This window comes from Ctenocephalides felis, unplaced genomic scaffold (assembly GCF_003426905.1).
Source record: "Ctenocephalides felis isolate EL2017-DRISC unplaced genomic scaffold, ASM342690v1 CF-g0.4_SCAFFOLD_03571, whole genome shotgun sequence".
NCBI classification, from domain to species: domain Eukaryota; kingdom Metazoa; phylum Arthropoda; class Insecta; order Siphonaptera; family Pulicidae; genus Ctenocephalides; species Ctenocephalides felis.
The window spans coordinates 26,259,701-26,279,425 of record NW_020539725.1 but is presented as its reverse complement, the minus strand read 5'-3'; the positions used below and the strand labels follow the sequence as shown (position 1 = coordinate 26,279,425).

The 19,725-nt window shown below is 28.0% G+C and overlaps 3 protein-coding genes across 3 annotated transcripts; all 3 read left to right on the top strand.

Annotated features, from left to right (window-relative positions):
- The first annotated feature begins 4,039 nt into the window (after window positions 1-4,039).
- LOC113385861 (protein CREG1-like) lies at window positions 4,040-6,796 on the top strand. The gene is made up of 4 exons (XM_026623688.1): window positions 4,040-4,161; window positions 5,743-5,927; window positions 6,061-6,229; window positions 6,503-6,796. The coding sequence occupies exons 1-4, from the start codon at window positions 4,040-4,042 to the stop codon at window positions 6,723-6,725; spliced, it is 699 nt and encodes a 232-aa protein (XP_026479473.1). The 3' UTR covers window positions 6,726-6,796.
- A 572-nt stretch (window positions 6,797-7,368) lies between these two features.
- Window positions 7,369-9,656, top strand: LOC113385860 (protein CREG1-like). Its single transcript, XM_026623687.1, has 4 exons — window positions 7,369-7,421; window positions 7,533-7,714; window positions 8,518-8,704; window positions 9,392-9,656. Exons 1-4 carry the CDS (start codon window positions 7,369-7,371, stop codon window positions 9,654-9,656), a joined length of 687 nt encoding a protein of 228 aa, XP_026479472.1.
- Window positions 9,657-11,075: 1,419 nt separating this feature from the next.
- Window positions 11,076-19,458, top strand: LOC113385858. Its single transcript, XM_026623686.1, has 8 exons — window positions 11,076-11,208; window positions 12,152-12,330; window positions 12,887-13,055; window positions 13,738-14,029; window positions 16,855-16,997; window positions 18,554-18,720; window positions 18,934-19,102; window positions 19,161-19,458. Exons 1-8 carry the CDS (start codon window positions 11,093-11,095, stop codon window positions 19,456-19,458), a joined length of 1,533 nt encoding a protein of 510 aa, XP_026479471.1. The 5' UTR covers window positions 11,076-11,092.
- Window positions 19,459-19,725: the final 267 nt, after the last annotated feature.

Genomic DNA, 19,725 nt, shown 5'->3' with positions numbered 1-19,725 from the left:
ATTTTTTATTTCTCTTAATTTTCTCAACTTAATTACAATCTGTCTCTACACAGCAAAATATGACATTCAGCTATAATTACTTTAAATTAACTGAACTTTTTATTGTCTATCACGTAAGGTCGACATCTCGCCACCAGATCCCTTTAATGTTTAAATGTAATTCATTCTTCATATTATGATTGTGGCTACAGATAGATAAAAAAAATTTTTTAGCAATAAGTTTTGTTTAACTAATAATTGCCTCTTTTGATCAATTGCCAGTCATTATAAATACTACATATGATGATAAATACGTCTATAAGTAGGTGAGACTGGCCACGGTTGTGCCATGTTACAATAGTGACGGTCGTCACAACAAACTATACTGATTTTGAGATAGAGTCCAAAGGCAAAAATATGAAGTATGTTTCTTCGATCAAGTTTCCATTATTGCATTGAGTCATCGCCCTTCATTAACATGATCTGTAGACCAAATGGCTTTCAAAGAGCCAAATTGTTTAATTCCTTTTATTAATAAGTATTGTTTGTATACAGATATATCATTTTGTTTGTAATTTTTCTAAAAGTTGAACATTAGTACATAATTACCAGCAATTAGTTGGTAATAGGGGACATACGTTTCTGTACGTTTTTCAGGGAAATTTAAACAGGTAGAGAAAAATCGAACATTACTAAGACAAAAAACGAAAGTGAAAGGGGAAAGAAAAATTCAATAACAAGAAAACAAAAGATTTAACAAAACTTTCTTGTTTAAAAATTCTGTTTCGTTATATATTGTTATATTATATTTATAAGCTTTGTTGAAATGATAATGTTGTGTTGTGTTACATATTTCTGACAACAAAAGTTGTTATAAACAATTTTGGTGTTTTTATAATAGCTATTGTTTTTAACATATTTTTATGCCAGTCACAACCGTCCCTCAGGTGTGGACGGTTGTGACACTCGCCCTTTTCTTGCATGATTGGATTTTATGACCATTTTTGTATTTCCTTGTATATAAATGTTCAAAATATCATTGAAATTACTCTTTTCCCAGCTAACTAGGCAATTATCAAGATTATTGCTGTTGAAAAAATATAATTTTAAAAATATAGATTTACAAATATTTGAAATTGGTAACATCTCAACATTATAGAATCAAAAACCATTCCATAAGTCTTTCATTTAAATTACCGAATGAAAAATTTAATTCTCATTTACATACAAATTTGAATATATTAAATGAGATCTTATACCTGAGATCAGGTACAATTAAAAACAATTGAATCTTTCACTTAATATTGATTATTATATTCATTGAAAAGTTAAAATAAATAAATAACGGAAACAATTATTGTTCATAATGTATATAAAATTTAATACACATATAATAAAAATAATGAAATCTTGTAGGTGCATGTACTTATTGCAAAAAACAATTGTGAGTTACGTGTCGCGATTGTTATGTTAGAATATCATTTAAAAAATATATATTTATTTTTTATTCATTTAATTAATTATAATTTTTAACAAAAATTGATTTTGTACGACGGAATGTTCAAAACAAAGATTTGTAATTAATTATACTAGCACTGAACAATTGTTTAATTAATCTAATTATCAATTATTGCGTCTAATTCATTATGTTATATACATCACCATGAACTACATTCTATAAACTCTTAAGTAGTGAAATTATTTGGGTATTTACCACATTAAATGTGGCAGAAGATATGATAGTACAAAAACATAAAATAAAATCGTTGCTCTTTAATTTGACTACTAATTAATTTTGATTATGATTAAAGAAAATTCTCATTCCTTGCACATAATACAACATTGATGTATAAGTATATAATAATGGTGTATTTGATTAATACATTTAAATACACATTATTGAATTATTTGTAGAATGTGAAATTTCTTCTATGAGATTTAGATATATTGCATATAATCCCGATTACTAGTATCTACTGATTCATTAAGTATTCAAATACATACATTTTTATCTTAATTCATATGTTGCTGGTCCCTGGATTGAGTAAGAGAATCAAGAGAATCTGCGCATGGCTGTTGCATGCCATGTAGCCACTTGTTGACTTGAAACCACCATATAAGTTACTAATTCTGGTGGGAGAATTTAATCGGATGCCATTTGCTATAGATACTGCAACACGTGGGGCACACGTGTATCGGCAAATCGCGTGGGCAATAAATAATAATAGTTTTATTTTGAAGATCACATGACTTGAAGAAGGAGACTTGTTCATATATTCGCCATAGAATTAGATAATGCTAATTTTATTTTCTCAACTTTTTAAGTCACTATGAATAGTTTGACACCAAAGTTGTAAAAAATTGTATGTGAGCCAAAATTTGTCCTTGAGTTTCAAAAACGGCCGCACCGGTTTCAAAAATTTAAAAACGATTGAATGAGCTCGATAAATAGGTTATCGAGGTTTTTATACCTACTCGGCATAAAAAAGAAGAGTAATGTGTTTCAAGCGGCAAGGATCAAATTTGGAAAATTAAAGACGCTTTAAATCACATTTAGAGATTTTCAAAGATATCAACGGATATGCCCTAAGAATTTAAGTAAAGGGGAGACTGAGAACGGTTGTGTCACTTTTTTTTATTAGCAATAATTTTGTTAACTTACCACTTTCAAACAAAGCTTAGGAATATAATATAACAATATATAACAAAACAAAATATTTTCAAAAGGCTAATAAGAAATCTGTGTATTATTTTTTTTCTTGTATTGAGGTTTTCTTACCTTTTCTTTTTCGTATTGTGTCTTAGTTAAGTTAGATTTTACTTTATCTGTTTTCTTCACCCAAAAGGACAAGAAATACATGTCACAACCGTACCTAACGCACACTTTTCATAACAAATCATCATTTTGACTGAGCTGAATTATCTACGCAAAAAATAATTGCTGGTTCTGAACTACTAATGTTCCAATTACATCAAAATTACAAACAAAGTGATCTATCTATATATAATATCCATTTATTATAAAAGAAATCAGACAAAGAAAAATTTGACTCTTTGAAAGCAATGGGGTCAGCAGATCATGCTAATGTAGGGCTCTGATTCAATGCAATAATGGAAACTTGTTCGAACAAACATACTTCATCTGTCTCCCTTTCTCAAAATTGTAGAACTGTCACTATCGTACCCTGGCACAACCGTACCCAGTTTTCCCTACTCGGGATGAAAATTTTTAATGCGTTTCATGCAGCAATGATCAATTAAAAATTAAAGATCACTTCCATTACTTTTATTGTTTTCTTTTATTTGAGACTCGATTCTTCTCTATTTAATTTTTATTCACTAAAAACTGTTCCATGTCACATAATTTTTAAGTCAGTGAAAATGCAAAAACCACGTTTTTTATTGGCAAATGCAATGAAAATGATCACACATAATAAAAAGCATAATAGCAAATTCAAATAAATTGTGCAATTATATCAATTTACATAAGTGAATAATAAATATGGTATTATTAAATCACAATCACCTAGAATTTAATTATTTATGATCTATTCCTGATTGAATTTTAATCGTCTTAGGTCTTTTCGTCTTTTGACATAATCAATTACAATTACGGAAAAATGTCAAAAATTAATTATGTATCACCCATTAATCTAAACGAGAATATTTTCGCATTAGTTAAGTTATTTTCTTTATTACGAATGTAAAAAATTCAGAATATTATTAGATAATAAATGACGACGAAAACTTAATCACACTTATTCAACGTTTTGAATATGCATGAACTTTATCAATGCTATTAATGGCAAGTTTTTATCAATTATTATTGTTCACCACTAATTCGATATGCATAGAATAATAATTATTTTAAGCAACCACGTGGTTTTTAACGTATTTTAGAAAATTAGCAAGTAAATGCGTTATTTAGGTGCAAAATTGAATCTTAGATTTTGCTATAGATTATTTTTAAAATATTCAGTAAAATATCAACAAATATTATATATATATACAAGCAAGTTTTGGATACTTCGAGTTTGTTTTGTTGTCAACACTTTACGCGATGAGGAAGTTATATGTTATAATATTTTTTATCACTTTGTTTTTGTGTATCATCACATTTACACAAGGAAATAATAGGAATGTTAAAAGGAAAACACCTAAGTTACTTAGGGCAAAACACAGGTACAATAATAATAAATAATTTATAAATAGCGGATAAAAATTTGACTAACACCTATTGATTTGCATTTTTTGTATTAGCAAAACATACTTCATAAACATTATATTATTCACACACATATAATTTTTAATTCATGTATGTATGTATTATTTAATTGTGAATGAAATTTTTTGTTGTATAGATTAAAGATGTTTCAAAATTTGTGAAAATTACAGGTAGATATAATAGATATTTATAGAGAATAATGATTTTGAATTCTAATTTGCTAATATTGTTTTCTATAGTCATTTTGAATTGTTTGACACTAAAATTTTAAATAAGTAATTGAGCCAAAATTTAATCCTTCGTCGACGTTTTCTTTGATTTGAACATGACTTGCTATTATTATTATTTGATTTGATGTGAATTTGAAAAAAGTGCAATTTTATCGACGTTTTCGCATAAAATCTGTACCAATTTTGATAATTTGAAAGCTTTTGAAAGATATTAGTCGGGAATCAGATGTTGAATAGATTTTGCTGCCCTTTATAGTAAGAAATACACTTGATCAATTTGCATAATGTTATCATTTGTAATTTTTAGTAATATATAGGCTTTATTATATTCATCTCTTAACAAAAGATAATTAGCAAATATTACAAAATTTGAAACATGTGTCAAATATCAATTATTACGATATAATTGTTTAGCGTTTTTCTGGCTCTCTGGTTGCAATCATTTTTTGAAAAATCTGAATTGCCCTTAACAATAAGCTAAATATTTAAAATTAAAAATTAAAATGTTCAAAAATACACTCTTTAATTGGAATTGTATTTTGATGTGCAAAGATAGTGAATGCTGTGTAATTAATAAAACATTATAGTTGTTCGGAAGTATTTTTTTTATTATATTGGCCCAGAAGGTGACAATCTTCATGGCATTGAGATTTTACACAGAATGGTTGCTACTCCTGGTAGAGGGGGCAGCGGAGAGTTTAATGGGACTAATTGTACATTTCTAAAATAAAAAAACGCAAAACAAGATGTGTAATAAATTACCAATTAAATATATCATTTTTAATTAGTACTTAGAAACAAATCAATAGTTTAATTAGAACTGATATAAATACAAAATAAATAAGTGTTTAATACAGTCCACAGCTACAAAGTTGGGTTAAATTATAACCCAACAACCAGAGTTATGAAAGGAGTTTTAATAAGATTCATAACTACGTAACGCATAGTACTATAGTATTATTTTGAAAACCGAAATATCTATAAATGGTTATGATAAATTTTAGTCAGTTATGGCAAAAGTTTGCAAGTAATAATGAAGAAAAGTATATTGATAATATCCATTACTTAAAATTCGTGGAGTATTTTGTGCATTATCTTTTTTTTCAAGCGTTATCTTTTGTTGTTTGTTTAGATAATTATAGTAAATAATTCTGCTTACCATTTTTACTTTGCACCTTGAATAACTTATTTAGTTGTGTTACGTATTTTTTAAATTATATTGCATTGCATTCTCTTTGTGTGCTAAAATCTCATATATTAATATTTATTATTTTAATTTTAATTAATATTATCTTTTAAATTTATCAGTAATCGCGATGGATCTCCAGACCCAGTTGTGAATCGTCGTCTGGCTGGTATTGCACGTCAAATTCTACGTCAATCTACTTGGGGAGATTTGGCTACTATATCTAGTATCACAAATTCTACTACCAATGGCTATCCATTTGTCACACCCAAAATTTTTGCCGAAGGAAATTCTTCTGTGTCCACTGGTGAGATATATGGATATACTTGATTTGAATTATACACCCTCGTCCACAGGGATTTTACTGGTTGCACACTGATACTTTGTTGAAATGCTTTTTCTAATCAGTAACTAATTTATTAACATAAATAAATTAACAGGTAAACCTTACTTTTACCTTCACTCGGATTATTTCCAGTCTACAGACGTTGTTAAAGACAGCAGAGTGTCTTTTACTGTAAATACTGAACAAACTGGTGCTTGCTCCAAAAGAGGCTATATTGTGCAAAATCCCAAATGCTTCTGGATTGTGTACAGTGGCGATTTTGTGTAAGTGATATCATATTCTTACATTTTTAAAGCTTTTATGTTTATATAACCATGTTTATAACAAACCATGGTTGTTCGTAACATTTGACAATGGTTCTACTGTAGAACCACTACTGTAGAACATCAAATCCAAAGCATCAAATGTAGAACTTCTTCTACATTGATGGAATGTAGAAGTTATACATTTGGATTTGATGTTAATTGTATATTTCAATTTCAATATTTAACGAAGTCAAAATCTTAGAAGGTTATTCTACATCATTTTTTTTACAGTAAATTGAAGAAAGGTTCCAATGAATACAATAAAGGTTATTCTTATTTGATGGAGAAATATCCCGAAATCAAAGATATTCCAGATAAAGAAAAATATTATGTTGGAACAGTCAAATTAGTAGAAGTTATGGTAGTTGCTGGTAAGAAAATGTTGGAATGTATTCCACTTCCTGCTTATTTTGAGGCGTCGCCAAATGAGGATTTTGAAAGTGAAATGGATTAAAATTAACTGAAGTAAAAAAAACTAATTACGAGTAAAATCAAATTTATTACATTGTACAAAACTTTTAAATAAAGCAGTCTAAATTAAATATTGTATAATCTGATAATTTTCTAGCTTTTTTTTAGTTGTGAAACCAAGAGTGATATAAAGATCTGTCAGGTTCATTCAATTAGGAGAAAAGGAGTGGATATCAATTTATGAACTTATACATTCAGAATGCTTTTTTGGCTAGAAATTATTTTGAGCTGGAATATAGAAGTGCGTTAAAGATTTTTAAATCAGCAATAATGCGTTACGTTGCTGCCTTTGGCATATGCTAGTGATAAAATACAAAAGCTATAAAGCTGTGGAAAATATTATTTACGATTTCAAAAACATTCAATTTTATCGTTTATTTTTTATTATTTAATATTAACCTTTGAGCATTGCTGCAGGTGTTATTCAATAGTCTTTAACTCTACTTATTATAGTAATTTAACAAAATTATCATAAATTATTATTCCAAGTTAATGGGCAAAATATAAATTCAGTGCTTAGACGCTTTGGAAACAGTTTGCACTAACATACGTTTTAGCAAAATTTGATAAAGGCGATGTCGAATTTTTTTTTACCAATATTTTGTTGTTTGTTCTGTTTGTGTTTAATGCATGGAAAACAGTCATACCAACATAGGATTTCTAAAAAGCAGTTGAACAGGTAATTCAAAATATATTCTTTATAAGAAAAGTAAATAGATTTATTTCATAACTCTCCGAATTTTCGCATTGTAATTAAAAATAGATTATTTATATTAATTTTATCGTTTAGTTTTCGAGATGGTTCACCAGATCCCGTAGTAAATCGTCGCCTTGCTGGAATTGCAAGACAAATTCTTCGACAATCAACATGGGGTGATTTTTCAACTATAAATAGCAGTCCAAATTTTACTACTGGTTATCCTTTTGTTACGCCACGTAACTTTGCTGAGGGCAATTCCACTCATAGTACTGGTAAAACTTATTTAAAAAAAATCATTCATATTTTTAAAGAAATAATAAAATTATTTAGAGAAAAAAGTGAAGATCTTTAGTAGGAAGCTAGGTGCTATCTGTAATAGGGGCAGCTAGTGACAGAAGTTTCTCAATATGATCTTAAAGGATATTAATTTTTTTTCGATTGTACATGTCCACGATCTCGATTCTTCTGTCCTGCAGGACTACACAACATACAGAACTTGCAATATAAAATTAATCTATCATAAAATTTTAGTTTGCGTTATTATTATCGACAATTCTTAAACTTTATGTATTTTATTAACTTACCGAAGGAGTAAATATCACTTTTTATCTATATACATTATTTGTGTCCCCTTCTACATACTTTGAGAGCTGGTCTTATGAAAATCACCATATGAATGTCCAAACTTTTATAGTAATGTCTTTGTCTTTAATTACTTCATCTACGTCAGGTCTTTTGCAGTCCTAACGTAAGGTAAAATTGGAGATGTACCAGGTGCGTCTGTAATACTTCCTATAATCTTAGATTTCATTTCTGCACCTTTACAATATTATACTTACTTGACGGGAACTAAATAAGTACATAGAGATCTGTCAATAAGAATTTTGATCTTATTTTATTTAATTTTATTTAATTTTGAGTTAAAGTAACAGACAGCAAAAAAAAGCAGCATCAAATCGATGACAGCACGATTTCAATCCAAAAACACCTATGTATTCCTCAATTTAATTTTGGACCTTTACTTTGCCTGTCCTTTACCATACTAGTATATTACATTGCCGGTGTTTTTAAACAGGTAAACCATATTTTTATTTTACTCCTGACTATTCAATATCGCCTGATGATTTATTGATAACCGATGTTACTGCCGATACCAGAGTGTCATTTACTGTGACTACAGAACAGACTGGTGTTTGCAGGAAAAATGGTCACAATGTCCAAAGTAACAAGTGCTATTGGGTCGTTTACAGTGGCGATTTTCGGTAAGTTGATTGAATATTTATTTAAAGATTCTGCAAATGCTTTCATTTTATGGTGTATGAATATGAAAGATAAATTTTGTATAATTTTCTAGTATTTTATTTTATTGCCAAAGTTATTATCCATTTACAAAACACAAGTTTTAGCTTTTGCTTGCAAAAAACTAATCGAAATGATTGACATTTTATTTGGTGAAGGTTTCAACGTGTAAATATTTTGCAGAGATTTGAGCAAATAATGATTTCAAGATGTGCCTAGAAAGAATAGTAATTGCGGTTGCTTATCTTATTCTATTCGTATAATGTTTTGCATTTTGTTGGTAAAATATTATGTTTGTTTGTGAATTTCTCAAACTTCCGAATCATAAATCAATCAATTGTGATATGATGGTAAGAGGTAAAACAATACCATAATACCTTAGCTTCGCTTAGTATTTGTTAATATAGCTTAATTGCTACTGTATGGAATAAATTAAAGAATACCTTAAAAATTTCATGAAAAAAATGGCATTACCTTTTTGATTGCTATACATATATAAAATATATTGTTCCTATATAAAAATTATGTCTAGTTCTTCGTTCTCAAAACCGTTTTCACCAATTTAAAAAGTGATTAAACTCAGTCAGATTATTATATTGCTTGAAATATTGTTAACATATATATTAAAGTTATTATTTTTCTTATTATAGTAAATTAAATGAGAACTCTGAAGAATACAAGAATGGTTATCAGTATTTGTGCGAAAAGTATCCGGACATTGAAGAAATATCTAAAGAATCGAAACTAGTATTAGGAACAATCAATTTAGTTGACGTTATGGTACTTGCTGGAAGAAAAGAGTTGGAATGTATACCTCTTGATGCCTATTTTAATACACCTCCAAATGAACACTTTGCCAGCAAAATCTATCGTAAACAAAAAGTATTGAGAAATCACATAACCAAAATGCAGTGAATAATATGAAAATATTACAACTTTTGGATTCCACCTTCACTTGGCTCACACTCGATAAAAATATAAAATAACAGTCTTAACAGATATTTTTTTACTTAAAAGAACCTACCAAGAATTGTTTTGAATGCATACAAATATTATCATACAAATGTACAAATTTATGATCTTCACTTAAATACAGTATTTTTTACACATGAAAACATTTTGCATTAGCATAAATTGTTTTGAAGTGAAAACATTTAAGACGTCATATTTTTCAAAGGAAAATAACATACAAACACTATGAACTATTAAACAAAATGGAACCATGTTAATGATGTTTTTTTTCTAAATCTTATTAGCCTCTATTCTGGGATTAATAACTCTTTTTATTATGTCTATGTCTAACATTTGTTTCCAAGTTTACATAAAGAATATTTTTGTCTTTAGATGAATTATACACAACATTTTGGAAAAAAATGAAATTATGATATTCAATCATTTTTGGAAGAAGCTTTATTATATTTTCATCAACATTCAAGCAAAGTTCAAGCACAAGTACATGGATTGAAAAAGGCTTTTGGACTTCTTCCAATTTCACTAAATAAGCATTAAATTGATGTAATCTATTAGATTTAATTGAAAATGTTTTCATATTACATCTTATATCAACATATCGGTCCATACTGAAAAAATTGCAAGTGAAATTATTCAAGATAGTTTGAGTGCAAATTTATGTAAAGTTCTGGATTTGAGTGAAGAACCTTGCGAATACATTTTTGGGGTATTTTTTGATAAAAATGGTTAAATAAATGGAACAGTAAGTAGTCAGATTATATTTAATATATAATGATTATTAAGATTGTATGATATGGCATCACTTTAAAGAGAAAATGCAATATTTAAGCTCAAACAATTGCAAAAATGTTGTTTGTCTCATCACGATTCTAAAAGAAAGTTTAAAGACGACATTACCCCAAATATATATATATATATATATATATATATATATATATATATATATATATAATTTATATGTATACAGTTAACTTTAAAATTTATTAGCTATAATTAGATTAATTTTGTATTTTAAAATCTAGACAATAATTTACAGTATTACATTTACAGTTGCCGTTATTATTAAAAAGTAAAAACATATTATTAAGGTAAATGTTTTATGAATATTATCTATCATTTTAACAAAACTATACGCAATGCTATTCAATTAGTGTCAATTAACAAAGTTTTATTACTGAGCAATGGGTAAACTTTGCGCATCTTAATGGCTATAAAGTAATTTATTCGTGAAATTGTTATATTTCCATAAATTTTGTTATCGGAGAAAAATAAGTTCAACGTCATATTTTTCAGAAAAAATAGTCATATAAAGACTAACATCAAGAATATTTTGGCATTTAAAATTTGTTTAGACTACGAGTAATAGGGGGAAGAACGCAATGTGGAATTTAACTTCGATTTTAATTTTGGTTTTAGTTTTTGTCTGGTCTACTGATGCTGCAAAATATCCGAGAGGAATAAAAAAACCAGGCAGATTTGCAAGTAACAGTAAAAGGTAATAAATTAATTAATTTATCACTATTTTTTGGTTCTTATTTAGTTATTTTGTAATATCATTGTTTTGTGGCATGTTTAATTTGATTAAACAAAATTCCAGTTTTGAAATTTGCATGAAAATAACTGTTTCAATTCTTCAGGTTGTTACTAAAATAATTTATTTTTATAGGATTGCCTTTTAACAGGGTAATTACAATTAAAAGAAAGACGAAAGAAATTTTGGTATGCATATATAGGGTATGCCATCTAACATATGTTTCATTTTCTTTTTTTTTCAACGGTCAGCCGAGGCTTTTTTTCATTTTTGAATGAAATTATTATAATCATTATTAACTGAATTAATTTCATTATTAACTGAAAGGATTGTTCTTTCAAATAAAAAAAGAAATTTTAGAAAATATTCAGTAGTTTGTAAAAAAAAAATATTTGGCGGACCCTATACATACACACAAATTTTTCCAATTTTGACCTTAAATAATGCAGAAAGATGTAAAACATCAAGAAAATATAAATACATATATACATATACACTTTATATACATGTTCATAAAATGTATACTTAATTTTTCCATTATTTGAGGATTTAGAAAATTTGATGCTCCACTTTAACAAAACAATTTTTACTTTATGTTTATGATAGCATTTTCAGAAATTGGTATAATGGCATCTTTTAAAATAATATATTTATATTTTTGTCACAATTGGTTTTATATTTTTAGTCATTCTTTTCTAAATAAATGCATTAACCATTTGAATTTAAAACAATTTCTAATTGCTGACAAATTTTTAAGCATAACAAAGTATTAGAAGTAGGAAAGTTCTAGTCATTGCCCAAGATAACATTTCATACACCACAAAGCTGATTTGTAATAAAAGTGTATATCTTTTTAATAAATTTAATGTTAATTAAAAAAACTATTTTTTTTTACTTTTAATTCCAGCACCCGTTATGGATCCCCTGATCCCGAAGTAAATCGTCGTCTTGCTGGTATCGCTAGGCAAATGCTGCGCCAATATCATTGGGGCGCTTTAGGTGTACTATCAGACTATTGGGAAACTTACGATTATCCTTTTGTTACACCCAAAATGTTTGCTGAAGGAAATTCTACTTACAGCTCCGGTAAAGAATAAAATTATACTCCAAATATATCTAATTTGATAATTAATGTCATCTGGTAGTTGCTTCTAACATAGTAGTACTATACTACACTCTCCTGTCTCTGCATAACAGTTCATGTTGAAGTATTCATGATGAAAAAATGACATATGATTTATGACTTTTTTAATCATTGTGATCCGGTATATTGTTGTTAAATTTCTTCTACAAAATTTAACTCTTGTAGCCTGTATTAATCACTGATTTGTTGGTATAATTTATGTATTTGTTGCAGTTCTTATTACAAACACTGATTTGTCACTAAGTTATAATTAAAGAAGATATATTTATTGATTATTTATTACACATGTTGGTACGCAAACTTTAATTTTAGAAGTGAGAAAAATTAGTCCTATCAACCTTTCCGCTACCTCTTCTCCAGGGGTAGCAACCATCCGGCGTAAAAGCTCAATGTCATGAAGATTGCCGCTTCATGGCCAAGATAATAAAATGAAAATATGTCCGAACAACTTCTTTTAAATAACGTAATTAATTTATGTTGACTTTTTGTAACTTTCAGGTATGCCTTACTTTTTCCTGTCCCCTGATTACTACGTTACACAGCATCTTGAGCATAGTCACAAAGTATCATTCTCTGTCAGTCGTATGCAAAGTGGTGAATGTAAGGAGGAGGGAATTGATGTTCAAAATCCTCGGTGTTTTTTTGTTGTATTCAACGGAAATTTCACGTAAGTTGCTTATAACATAATCATTTTAATAATATTGCTATTATGGTAAATATAATAATAATTAAAAATGAATTATGCAAGCCGTTCGAAAGACACTGATGGTGAGATAAATGTGATTTTGATAACTCCACTTCTTATCCCACAAGCAACTGTTTGTGGTAATAACTATCTGACAAAAAATAACGAATTTGGATATATCTTTTTTAAATCGAGTTAAATAATTTAACTCAAATAAAGAAATGAAGACTCTACAAAGAAAGTTGAGAATATTAAATCAGAATTAATTAAAACTGTCTTCACCACTTATCATAATGTTCATTATTTATGAAAACATTTAATGTGGACATTTTGTCTCATAAAATTAATTGTTTAGAATGTTTAATGATGCATTTATTTATTATATCATTAGATTTTTTTGTGACTATAAATTATGATTATTTTTTTGGTCCATAATTAAATGTTTCAGACAAGTCTCGTCTACAAGATAGATCGCGCAAGAAAATTTATAAAATATATGTTGGGCGTCAGCTTTTGTACCAATTTGACCAGATGTCATAAAAGTAAATGAACAATTTCCCCAAAAATTTAGATAAGACCAAAACTCCATTCTGCTTTTAATTCCAATGGCAGTTCAGTACTCTGATAAAATGCATTTATACTTAATTCTAATTAATTCTTTCAGGAAATTAGAGAGAGGTACGCCCCAATATGAAGAAGGATACCAATTTCTGACTGAAAAATATCCAAGAATAAAAACCACTCCAAATAAGGAAAACTATGTAATAGGATACATCAGTTTGATTGATGTTATGATAGTTGCTGGTAAGGAAGAATTGGAATGCGTTCCTATGGGCGCTTATCATAATACACCCCCAAATGAAAATTATGAAGAAGAAGAATTTTATGCGACTCCTTCAAAAAGAGTAAAAAACAGAAAAATTAAGAAAAAAATAAGCCGTAAACAAAATGCACACGTATAGTTTGAGTCGTTTTATTATTTATCATGTAAAAACAAACTTTTTTGTAAAATTAAAAAGGTAAAGTCTTTGTAATCCTTCTGTTTTTAAAAGAGAATGTACTGCGGCAAATAAGCCATCTAATGTAAAATGATCAGAATAATTATTATATTTCTTTAAACAATGAAATTTAAAAGCTTATTATTTCTATGCGGATTTTATTAACTTATATAATAAGAGTCCAATAATATCAATACATCATGTAATTAAAAACATCATGTTTAAAAATATCATTTACATTTGTTCCGCTTATGATATGTGAGGAAATTAAAACCAATGTTACAGAATTTTTTGAATTTAAAAATCTCATAATTATATTTTCAGCAAATTATTTATTAACATAATTTGAAAAGTAAGCTGATATGTTTTTAGTAGAGTGAAGTGGACAGACGTGGGCCACAGATTGGAGTGGGCCAGCAGAATAACTCTAAGACTAGTGACATTGTGTTTTTGTGGGATGCATATGCAAAGAAAGCGTTTGTAGATAGAAGTGGGCCACTATTTGTGGACAGACATGGGCCATTTGCGCGATGCCGTTTTTTGCACAGTAAAATATTTCTATTCATTAATCGAACGTCTTATTTACTTATTTTCATCCCTTCAGTCATAATGCCTCCTAAGAAAACAGAAAACTCCAAAAAAGTGGTGAAGTATGAACAGTTGATTATTGCTTTGAAGGAAGTGAAAATTAATAAAATATCGGAGCGTTGATAAAAACAGAGAGGTTGCGGCAGAAGCAGCACAGGGTCAAAATTTTGCAAGTACCAGCAAAAGTTTCCAAGAAGGCCCATACTTCATAATCAGCTGTGAAAAAGGCAACAAATAAAACTCTACGATTTCTTCAAGTGAAGACAACGATTTTGGCATGATTTGCTATAGATTGATGTTGGCATAGCTGTCAAGAAAAAACTCCTTCGTGTGCGATAACTACGACAGACCCTTCCAATTGAAGCGCGTGGATATGACCAACTCCACCGACTTGACGTGCACCAATTACGCCTAGAATCTGTGCTTGATTGTTGCAATTTTTTTTTCAACAATTTCATCATTCCAACTTTATTACTCCTTTTCAGACATTAAATGAACACTTTTACTGAAGTCACTGTTTTTTCAATTTCTACCCTTCATTTCGAGTTAACCATTTTGAATTTTGTAAATTTGACAACATTATTATTATCAATATAGTAAATTAGACGAAATCTCTGCAGAATACAATGATGGACATTAGTATTTACTAGAAAAGTATCCAGATATCAAGGAACAATCAATTTTGTTGACGTTATGGTACTTGCTGGGAAAAAAGAGTTGGAATGTATTCCTCTTGATGCCTTTTTTAATACACTTCCAAATAAACACTTTGCAGGTGAAATTCATCGTAAACAAAACGTATTGAGGAATCACATAACCAAAAAGGAGTGAAAAATATGATAATATTTCAACAAATTTTTGGTTCTCACCTTCTCTTCGCTCACACTCGGTAAAAAATATAAAATAACAGTCTTCACGGCAGTTTTTTTACTCGGAAGAACTCTCCAAGAAATATTTTGAATGCGTACAAATATTATCATACAAATGTACGAATTCATGATTTTCACCTAAATACATGATTTTTTATACATGAAAACTTTTTGCATTAGCATTAATTCTTTTGAAGTAAAAACATTTAGTACGTCATATTTTTCAAAGAAAAATAACATACAAATACTATAAACTATTAAATAAAATGGAATCATGTCAATGATGTTTTTTTTAAATCTGATTTGCTTCTATTCTGCGATTACTAACTCTTTTTATTAAGTCTATGTCTAAGGGTTTAACGTACAATTAGTTATAACAAACATTTGTTTCCAAGTTTACATAAAGGATATTTTTGTCTTTAGATTAATAATTATAAACAACATTTTGGAAAAAACAAGCTTTTTGAAATTATGATATTCAACCATTTTTGAAAGATGCTTTATTATATTTTCATCAACATTTTTTGAAAATGCACAAATATTTACAGTAATGCACAAAGATTTTATTTGGCACATCTCAGCTGCTTTTCGCCAATAATAATGTAGACATTACTTTTTTTTTATTCAAAATCATTAATATGTTATATTCTAATATTGTCTTAGCTCATAAGCAAATTGAAATTTTTGGCAGATGAAAGTTTTCATTTGTTTTCAATGCCAAACAACGCCTCAAATATTTTCAGTGTCAAATAGTGATAAGCGGTTCTTTGTAATTTTTTACATTTATTTCTACAATCTAACTATATTTCTATAATCACAACATTCTGAAAAATTCCCTTAACAAATTTCTAAAAGATTTATCAAAATCCGAATAATTGTTTAGGAAGAGTATCCTTTCATATATCATTAAGAATTTTATATATAAGATATAATTATTGAAAGGCCATCAACTTCAAAATTATAATTAGCAATAATTAAATTAATTTTTTATTTTAAATTCAAGGCAATTTACAACAGTTTACAGTAGTTGTTATAAATAAAAAGCAAAACATATTATTAAGGTAAATGTTTTTATGAATATTATCTATCATTTTAACAAAACTATACGCAATGTTATTCAATTTATGTCAATTAACAAAGTTTAATCACTAAGCAATAGGTAAACCTTGCGCATCTTAATCGCTATAAAGTAATTTATTCGTGAAGTTGCCATATTTCCATAAATTTTGTTATCTGAGAAAAATAAATTCAACGTTATATTTTTCAGAACATATAGTCATATAAAGACTAACGTTAAGAATATTATTGCATTTGAAATTTGTTTAGACTACTAGTAATAGGGTAAAGAACGGAATGTGGAATTTAACTTTGATTTTAATTTTAGTTTTAGTTTTTGCCTGGTCTACTGATGCAGCAAAATATTCGAGAGGAATAAAAGTTCCGGGCAGATTTGCAAGTAACTGTAAAAGGTAATAAATTGAATAATTTATTACTATTTTTGGTTTTTATTTAGTTACTTTGTAATAGCATTGTTTGATAGCATATTTTTGAAATTTTAATTAGATTAAATTTATCTAGCACAATCAAGAAATGATTTAGATTTTTTTTTCAGTGTTGAAATTTGCATGAAAATAACTATGTTTGTATCGTTCAAATTTTTGCGAAAATAATTAATTTTTAAAAAATTGTCATTTTTGTAATAGAGTGATTACAATTTATAAAATACAATTACAAAAATACAATTAAAAAAAATTTTGGTATGCATACACATACACTTTTTCCAATTTCGGATTTTTATAAATATGAACTTTTCCTTCAGAAAGTTAATGTATATTTAAAACATTTAAACAAAAAGTCACATTATTGGTATTTTTCAGTTTCATTTACACAATTTAACCATAGTGTATTGTGTTGTGCGTTAAGCATGCAAATATTATCATAAAGATTTTTTGAAACCAATAATGAACGATTTTGGAGATTGGGCATATGAGCATTATCAAAAAATGATTATTTTCTACCCATATATACATATACACTTTCTGTACATATTCATAAAAAGTATATTTGATTTTTGCAAAATTTGATGTTCTACTTTAACATAACAATTTTTATTTTATATTTATGTTAGCATTTTCGGATAAAATTACACCTTTTTAAACAATATATTTTTATTAGCTTCCGGTAAGTTATTGTAACCGTCCAAAAATCAAAAATGAAAATTTTTGCATATATTCACGATTTAGAGGTTTCTGAATATTATGGCATACCTCAGAAGAAATTGATATATGCGAAAAATGGTATATGTATGTGTGTATCCACGTTTCCCAGAGCACGGACCAACTAAATTGAAATATTCAGAAAGCATTTGATTTTTATTAATAAGGAGAAGTTATTAGTTTTTGGCAAAAGTCGATCCAACCGTTTCGAAAATAAGAAGCAAAGTGTACAGAAAAAAGAAATTAAGTTTTTGAGGGAACGGAGTATCCAATTTGGATGATTCAGAAACATTCAATATTTAATAATAGGGAGAATGGTGATTAGTGCACATTAGTAGAAGGAGCTAAATGTGTAAAAAATGGTCAACATCCGATTTGAATAGTTCAAAAAACATTTTGCTTGTGTCGACAGTCTGAAGAAACCAATGCAAAAAAGTATGTAAAAATTAGTTTTTTTTTAAATTTCTTTATAATAATTTTTTAATACCGAAAATGATTCGAATTTTGATTTTAATTATAGAGAGAATTCTAAAGCTTACATATATATTTCAAATAAACAACTTTGCAACTCAGTTATAAGCTCTTACATTTTGTCTATAAAATACTAATAATGGAAGTTACAGTATTTATAATATTCTATCTCAAAACATTTAATACTCTTCAAATATTTCATTACGGTACGGTAAATTCCAGCAATTTGTCAAGGCAGTATGAAACACACCACTAGTTTTTGTCACAATTGGATTAAAATCATCACTCTAATTAATGATAATTAAAAAAAACTAATCTTTCTTTTCTTTTAATTCCAGCACTCCTGATCCCGAAGTAAATCGTCGACTCGCTGGTATCGCTAGGCAAATGCTGCGCCAATATCATTGGGGCGCTTTAGGTGTACTATCAGACTATTGGGAAACTTACGATTATCCTTTTGTTACACCCAAAATGTTTGCTGAAGGAAATTCTACTTACAGCTCCGGTAAAGAATGAAATTATACTCCAAATATATCCAATTTGATAATTAATGTCATCTGGTAATCGCATCTAACATAGTACTATTCTATACTCAAATATTCATGACGGAGAGATGACATATGATGATTTATGACTTTCTTAATCATTGTGATCTGGTATATTATTGCTATTTTTTTGCTTTTTTTAATTAATTTATGCTATTTTTTGTTACATTCAGGTATGCCTTACTTTTTTCTGTCCCCTAATTACTACGTTACAAAGCATCTTGAGCATAGTCACAAAGTATCATTTTCCATCAGTCGTGTGCAAAGTAGTGAATGCAACCAGGAGGGAATTGACGTCCAAAATCCTCGGTGTTTTTTTGTTGTATTCAACGGAAATTTCACGTAAGTTGTTTATAACATAATCATAACAATAATATTGCATTTATATCGATTCTTTCAGGAAATTAGAGAGAGATACTCCCCAATATGAAGAAGGATACCAATTTCTGAGTGAAAAATATCCAAGAATAGAAACCACTACAAATAAGGAAAATTATGTAATAGGATACATCAATTTGATCGATGTCATGATATTTGCTGGTAAGGAAGAATTGGAATGCATTCCTATGGACGAATATCATGACACACCTCCAAATGAAAATTATGAGGAAGAAGAATTTGGTTCGACTTCGTCAAAAACATTTCCCAACACAAAAAATAACAGAAAAATAAATCGTAAACGAAAGGCACGCATATAATTTGAGGCGATTTAATATTTATCATGTAAACACAAACTCTTTTGTAAAATTAAAAAGGTAAATACTTTAAAAGGTAATCCTTCTGTTCTTAAGACTATCTACTGCGGCAAATAAGTCTAATGTAAAATGATCAGAATAATTATTATATTTCTTTAAACAGGGAAAGGCGTATTATTTTTGTGCAAATTTTATTAGTTTATATAATAAGAGTCAAATAATGTCAATACATCATGTAATTGAAAACATTTATGTTTTAGAATACCATCT

Excerpts from the sequence above, each read along its gene's own strand:
- LOC113385861 (XM_026623688.1), top strand. The coding sequence starts at position 4,040 with ATGAGGAAGTTATATGTTATAATATTTTTTATCACTTTGTTTTTGTGT. Across the intron at positions 4,162-5,742 it reads TTACTTAGGGCAAAACACAG|TAATCGCGATGGATCTCCAG; the intron begins GTACAATAATAA and ends TAAATTTATCAG. Across the intron at positions 5,928-6,060 it reads AAATTCTTCTGTGTCCACTG|GTAAACCTTACTTTTACCTT; the intron begins GTGAGATATATG and ends ATAAATTAACAG.
- LOC113385860 (XM_026623687.1), top strand. The coding sequence starts at position 7,369 with ATGCATGGAAAACAGTCATACCAACATAGGATTTCTAAAAAGCAGTTG. Across the intron at positions 7,422-7,532 it reads TCTAAAAAGCAGTTGAACAG|TTTTCGAGATGGTTCACCAG; the intron begins GTAATTCAAAAT and ends TTTATCGTTTAG. Across the intron at positions 7,715-8,517 it reads CAATTCCACTCATAGTACTG|GTAAACCATATTTTTATTTT; the intron begins GTAAAACTTATT and ends GTTTTTAAACAG.
- LOC113385858 (XM_026623686.1), top strand. The coding sequence starts at position 11,093 with ATGTGGAATTTAACTTCGATTTTAATTTTGGTTTTAGTTTTTGTCTGG. Across the intron at positions 11,209-12,151 it reads TTTGCAAGTAACAGTAAAAG|CACCCGTTATGGATCCCCTG; the intron begins GTAATAAATTAA and ends TTTTAATTCCAG. Across the intron at positions 18,721-18,933 it reads AAATTCTACTTACAGCTCCG|GTATGCCTTACTTTTTTCTG; the intron begins GTAAAGAATGAA and ends TGTTACATTCAG.